Source organism: Berghia stephanieae, chromosome 5 (assembly GCF_034508935.2).
Source record: "Berghia stephanieae isolate SIO BIC M18660-M18661 chromosome 5, UCSD_Bste_1.3, whole genome shotgun sequence".
NCBI classification, from domain to species: domain Eukaryota; kingdom Metazoa; phylum Mollusca; class Gastropoda; order Nudibranchia; family Aeolidiidae; genus Berghia; species Berghia stephanieae.
In genome coordinates this window covers 60702079-60709578 of record NC_088364.1, presented here as the reverse complement: position 1 = coordinate 60709578, position 7500 = coordinate 60702079, and the positions used below count along the sequence as shown (strand labels likewise).

Below are 7500 nucleotides of genomic sequence, written 5' to 3'. Positions count from 1 at the left end.
CGTGTCTATTTATAAACCCCTATACAAAATTAATTTTAGCTGATACAGGGTATGGGTAGCTATAGATACAGATCTCAATTCATTAAAAATTGGTTGCTATCCCATAATGTTACGGCCTAATACTATTATCTTAATTACTCCCCTTTATAACAACTTTTATTATCCTCGTCATTTTACGGGCTCGGTTCTGATATCACCTTTTCTCAAATTTAAAGAAAAAAGATTTTAACGCAGATAATATTCAAAACAAGACCAAGGGAAAAAAATAGAAATAGAAATAGCTTTTAGTATCTCCATACTTCGGTGATTATTTTATAGATAGAACGAAGATGACTTCATTCAGGTCTTTGTTATTGTTTTTTTTTTTTCCATCCACATCTATGAATAATTATCACTAAACTGTATTAACCAGACTATAAAAGTTTACGGTTACACATAATTTTGTGTGTTGGTCCGTTATACTTCCGGATGGCAATGTTGTGAGCTTCTTAGCCAAGTGCATCTAGATATAAACGTTTAAGGTTACACAAAGTTTTGTGTGTTGGTCCGTTAATATTCCGGATGGCATTGTTGTGAGTTTCTTAGCCAAGTGCTTACTATGTATCTAGATCTATAATACGTAACTTTTGAGCCAATTTCATGATGTGAACTTAAGTTTTTGGCAGTCGAAACATTTTGAATATCTGATTTCAGTTACATTGAATCATGATTAGAAAAAAAAATAAATAAAAAGACGGGAAGAAAAACTGTAAAAAGTTAGGATAGCACCTAGTAATCCCTGGCTAACGATTTGATTTAATTGATAAATGCTGTGGTTGATTATTATTGGATGTAAATCAACTCATTATGGTGACGTTCTAATCACTTTGTGACTGGTGAAACCCGCAGAAAGAATTAGAATAGCAGGGAATGGCGGCCACGCTGATTGACTAATCGCTGGCGTGTTTCATACCACTTGTTTTTTTTCCCTCCATAGTACGACTGTTAACTGGTTCATCGCAGTGTAATATTAGAACGAGACATAGGCGATATTACAACTTTTACACCTGAGTACGGTCAGAGAATGAGAGTAAAGAGTCGTATTCTAAGGATTCAACTATGCGCCGAGCGAGGTTCGAACCCAGGACCTTCTGATCCAAAAGCGATTGTCATACCACAAGACCAAATAGCCGCACGTGGTAATGACAAACCTGTTGAAATCACTGTGTAACTATTCATGTTTGATTGTTTATATATATATGTATATTTTTATTTATTCTTTTACTATTTTTCCCCCCTTTTTAGTTTATTCAAGGCTTTAAATGAGATTTTCCCGTCAATTCTTGAATTCCAATGAAACCAAAATACACAATTATTTATAATTATTAAGCTATCATGTCTTAAATATTCTGAGATTCTCATAGTGGATATTTTCTTCAAATCCATTCGCATTATATCCAGTGGATATCTATTTTCTATGTTGTGGATAACTATAACATGACAACTCCCCACAGATGCTAGCTCATGAACCGATTAGCAAGCTAGCAACAGCAGCAAAATTCATTGGTGGATAAAAGTGGATATTTCATCGTATCCAAAGTGGATTAGATTACAATTAAACTTCATTGGATGTAATCGTTTTCAGAAGCCAACAGCAACATCATCATCAACAACAATACTACACACCCAAGCCAAAGCATGTTAAAACGACCACCCTTACTTGGATTTAACACGCCTACCACAGCCAAAATGCGTCGCAACAACACACCAGTGCCATTTATGGATAAATTCGGTGTGGAATTTCTACACATTCTATTTCTCTTATTCGGACTTATAAACCTCTCTGTCGTCAATGGTGAGTACTCATATTCTACTCCACTCTCCATTTTGGTCTTTTTTTTTGTTTTTTGTTTTACTGTTTTAACTCTTAATAACTTAATTTTTCCACACCCTCCCATCTTCTCGCCTAATTATCTTCCACTCTATTTTTCTTCAATTTTTATAGTCTCTCTCCCCTGCCCCCACTACTTCCGCACATACCATCGCTCAAATCTATTTTTTGAAAGAAAAAAAGAATTGCCATCACATGAATTATATACTGTCTTTATTAATTCCTGTTCGCAAATCTCTTTTCTTTTCCATATCCCTTATATCTCTCCCCCCCCCTCCCTTTTTATTCCCCCTTTCCTCTTTTTTTTTTCTTTTCTTTCACCCCCCCCCCCCCCCCCCCCCCCCCCCCGCATCCCACATATCATTTTAAAGAACTTTTGTGTTTAAAAAGAAGAAAGAACAGTCAACAAATTCCTTTGCCATAGCTACTACATATTGGGTTGTACAGTTCCTCTTCCGTTCCCTCGCATCATCAATGGTATCGCCTATCATTTTCATCTCCTCCGTTTCTCCCAAACATCCCATAATCTCCCTGGTGTCAAAACTGTTACTTCTATTCCTAGGTAGTCCTTTGACTTGACTTACATCACGTGATACTTCTTGTAGATATATTCAGAACACTGACTATAGCAGAGCAAATGATATCAATAACGCACACAGTATTCTGATTTCAAGCATAACTATCTGATTCTTTTCCACACCCTTTACCCCCCCCCCCCTTCCCTTCCTCCTCCTCCTCCTCCTCCTCATCCTCCTCCTCCTCCTCCTCCTCCTCCTCCTCATTCTTCTTCTTCTTCTTCTTCTTCTTCTTCTTCTTCTTCTTCTTCTTCTTCTTCTTCTTCTTCTTCTTCTTCTTCTTCTTCTTCTTCTTCTTCTTTAATACATGATATAAAAAAGAAAATCTGTGGCTGCCTGTCTTAGGTTCGATTTTCTCGCTGATCCATCGGCAACCAGTCTATATAATAAAACAGAATCTTAATTATGCCATTAGAGTTATGGATGACTACTGTTTGTCCGACTGTTTGTCCGATGTTTTGTTGAAACACCTGTCATTCTCACAAAGTCAATAAAATCCCCCTTGATGGTAGTGGCCTACACACTCCAGACTTAATGTGATATACATACATACATACATACACACGAAAGTACACGTGTAAAGATCGGGGCGTGTCTCTATTGTAGCCGATATTATGTAGTGTGTGTGTGTGTGTGTGTGTGTGTGTGTGTGTAGCACTTATTGCCTCTTCTGTCTGTCACCCATCAATCATAATATTTCGACTTTTATTACATTGACAGTGCAGCAGTTTGTAGTTGTACGTACTAGTCTTCGTCTATCTCCTTACCCCCCTCCCCGCCTCTCTCTCTCTCTCTCTCTCTCTCTCTCTCTCTCTCTCTCTCTCCTCTCTCTCTCTCCCTCTCTCTCTCTCTCTCTCTCTTTTTGCAAAAAGTGCCTTCCCCCCCCCCCCCCCCCCCCCCCCCCCCCCTCTCCGCCCCCCTCATTCTCTTTTATCCACTCTCCCCCTTTCTCTCTTTCTCTAACTTTTCACCATCTCTCCCCCTTTCTCTCTCTTTCTCTATCTTTCACTCTCTCTCTCTCTCTCTCTCTCTCTCTCTCTCTCTCTCTCTCTCTCTCTCTCTCTCTCTCTCTCTCTCTCTCTCTCTCTCTCTCTCTGCATTCCCCTCTCTCTCTCTGTATTCACACACATCTTGTTCCCATAACGTGAAATGTCGATAATTGTCTTATTAATAAAATTCAGTAAGATATATCATCAGAAAAACACCCAATTATATATATATATATATATATATATATATATATATATATATATATATATAATATATTATTAGGTACTTACTCTAAAGACATCTTTTAACGTTAAGCTCTAAGAAAAAAAAACACGTATTAAAAAAAAAATGGCCAGAAACTCACGTGTCCTTCAAATATCGATCGATTAAAATAAACCCTCACCGTGTAAAAAAAAAAAAAAAAAAGAAAAAAAAAAAAAGACCCCTCTTAAATCTTGGACCACACGAAGTCTTCAAGAAAGCCACAGTTTGGTGAGTTTTTTTTGCCAAGATGAGAAGTCATATTAATCGGTCGATATTGAAGGGACGAATTTTCTGGGCAAAATTTTAAATAGGCTACACGTTTATTTTTCAGAGAATATAGAAAGTTGATAACACAACGTTATCTTGTATTTGTACAAATGATTAAAGGAAAAAATTGATACCGGCTGCGCGTATCGGTACAGCGAGTTTGATTAGAGCGACTGGTTTTCCCCACACACACTCTTTCCATCACTGTATCTTGTGCATTCAAATGTCTATATTGTATCCATATATTATTTCAGTCAATCGTCCATCTATTTTTATGTAGTCCATTCATCCGTCCGTCCATCCATCCACCCGTTCGTCCGTCCAAACATCCGTCCATCCACCCATTCAACCAACAATCCATCCATTCATCCATCCATCTATTCATCTATCCATCCATCAATCCATCCATCCACCAATCCATCCATTCATCTATCCATCCATTCATCCATCCATCTAGTCATCCATCCATCCATCCATTCATTCATCCATCTATTCATCCATCCATCCGTCCATCCACCAATCCATCTATTCATCCATCCATTATCCACACATCCATCCATTCATACACCCATCCATTTATCCATCCACTCGTCCAACCATCCATCCATCCATCCATCCATTCATCCATTTATCCGTCTGTCCATCCATTCACCAAACCATCCATCCAGTATACGATTCTAACGGGCACCAATGGTGAATGTTTTACTTTTATACACATGGCATCAACACGGATCAATAATAATGAAACAATTTTTTTACCCCAAGGTAAGAAAAGACGTTTTGTGAGTGTACGGTAGAACAGTCAATAATTGTAACTTTGGCGATGCTACTCGTCTATTATCTGTCATTTAAAAGGGTTCGACACCCAGGGCAGATCAATAGATCGAACATGGAGGCAGACTTCAGACTGCCTGCTGTGAGTACTCAATCCCGTATCCTGGGTCTATTGTGTGAGTAATTATTATTAGAAGATGCAATCGCGCGCGTGTGTGTTTGTGTGTGTGGTTGTCTTATTAATGTGTGTGTGCGTGTGTGTGTGTGTGTGTTAGTGTGTGTGGAACCACTAATTACACCACATGATTGTCTTAGAATTGAAAGAGGCCATTAATAGACAACAGAAAGCTGTTTGAAAGGACTAAGCTAGCAGCAATGTAGTTATGTCAGCACGAGTCTGAATAAACACGTATTTAAAATTTTGGACAGAAAACTCTTTCTTCAAATTATATCGACCAATTAAAATGACTCTCATTTTCAACAAAAACTCTCAAACCTGGACTAACAGGCGTCATGTCTCGTCCTACGTGTTAAGTGTTTTTGCTGTTGGCCAGGGACCCCTTGTAAATCGCTTTGAGCACGTTTAGTGGATATTGCGCTATGTAAAAGCTGAATTTTTTTATTTGAAAAAAAATAATAATTGGGATGAATTATTATTGGAAAGAAATTTTAATCTCGCCGTAAATGAAAACAGTTTCGTTATAACTTAATCATGTAAAATTATCTAGAACGACATGTACTCATTTGCAGGTCTGATAACCCAAATTGTTATGGGCTCATTGTTGTAATTGGAATATATCTCCAAACCAACGTAAAAATTGTCCATTACAATAATGTTAAAACAGGCCCATAATTGCGTTCAGTTATCAGACCTGCATGTTATAACATGTGCTTGTAAATTTAGAGCCATCAAGTAATTAATAATAGATTTGATACCTGGTACATTCTAACGTTAGTTATCATTAATTATTGATAGGCGATCCATTTAATTTTACCTGCTCCTGGTGGATTCCATTCTTTGTTGTTGTTTAGTATTTATTGATTCCAATGACTCACCTTGTGCCAAATTCGTGTTTGTTTTTTTTTTAACCGTTGGTTCAAACTGTATCTGTAAGGGTTTTACTTTCTGGATTTATTTACTCTGTTCAGATTGACTTATTCGTTAAATAAATCATAATATGTGTGCATTACTCTTATACGTACTATAATGAAATGAAAACCCATCGTCGTTATCGGCATCGGCATCCTCCTCTTCCTCCTTTTCCTCCTCATCCTCCTCCCAATCAACCTCATTATCATCATCACCATCATCATCATCATCATCATCATCGTTTCAACATATTTTCTTTCTCTTTCTTCTTCTTCTTCTTCTTCTTCTTCTTCTTCTTCTTTCTTCTTCTTCTTTCTTCTTCTTCTTCTTCTTTCTTCTTCTCTTCTTCTTCTTCTTCTTCTTCTTCTTCTTCTTCTTCTTCTTCTTCTCTTCTTCTTCTTCTTCTTCTTCTTCTCTTCTTCTTCTCTTCTTCTTCTTCTTCTTCTTCTTCTCTTCTTCTTCTTCTTCTTCTTCTTCTTCTTCTTCTTCTTCTTCTTCTTCTTCTTCTTCTTCTTCTCTTCCTTTCTTCTTCTTCTTCTTTCTTCTTCTTCTTCTTCTTCTTCTTCTTCTTCTTCTTCTTCTTCTTCTCTTCTTCTTCTTCTTCTTCTCTTCCTTCTTCTTCTTCTTCTTCTTCTTCTTCTTTTCTCTTCTTCTTCTTCTCTTCTCTTCTTCTTCTTCTTCTTCTTCTTCTTCTTCTTCTTCTTCTTCTTCTTCTTCTTCTCTTCTTCTTTTTTCTTCTTCTTCTTCTTCTTCTTCTCTTCTTCTTCTTCTTCTTCTTCTTCTTCTTCTTCTTCTTCTTCTTCTTCTCTTCTCTTCTTCTCTTCTTCTTCTTCTTCTTCTTCTTCTTCTTCTTCTTCTTCTTCTTCTTCTTCTTCTTTCTTCTTCTTCTTCTTCTTCTTCTTCTTCTTCTTCTTCTTCTTCTTTTTTCTTCTTCTTCTTCTTCTTCTTCTTTTCTTTTTCTCTTCTTCTTAATATTATCATTATTACTATCTTAATTATTATCATATTATTATTATTATTATTATTATATTATTATATTATTATTATTATTATTATTATTATTATATTATTATTATTATTATTATTATATTATTATTATTATTATTATATTATTATTTTATTATTATATTGTTATTATTATCATCATCATTTTATATCGATCACGTGACAAGCAATGGCGCCCCATTACATTCTCCCCTTAACAATGTCACATGGTTGGATACCCTTATCGACTAGCCCCAATTCTCACAAGGGTGCCGGGCCAAATTGACCCGTTCAAAATAACTTTGATCTTTACACTCCGAGATAAAATCGAAGGCGTGCCGAAGCTGCGATTGATTCACATTAATCCTGGGAGATTGGTGGATTATATTTCTTTTTTATTCTTACAGACCTGCCTAGTACTACGAGAAATTCGTAGAAATACGAATTTTTGTCCCCAGCTACAGAACTGCATAGGTTTCTATGACTCAATAAATCTTGTTAAAAAAGGAAAGTTTATCTTCTTAGAACCTTTATTCAGGACTTTGGAGCTTTTTTGGACCATGCTGAGAACAACTTGTTTATTTCTAAAGCTATTTATCGTGAATTTTTTTTTTTTTTTCCCCGGAAACTACGACCTTTTGAAATTTAAAGTTGCAGCTCGTGACTAAACATTTTCTTAACGTTTT

At 36.3% G+C, this 7500-nt stretch overlaps 1 protein-coding gene across 1 annotated transcript in view; it reads left to right on the top strand.

The window, feature by feature from the left end:
- LOC144973356 (netrin receptor UNC5C-like) overlaps positions 1 to 7500 on the top strand; it is a gene marked incomplete in the record, with an annotated part of 308851 nt that overhangs the window by 4593 nt on the left and 296758 nt on the right. The window contains 1 exon segment of the mRNA XM_078915683.1: positions 1285 to 1834. Coding sequence (XP_078771809.1) covers positions 1678 to 1834 — 157 coding nt within the window.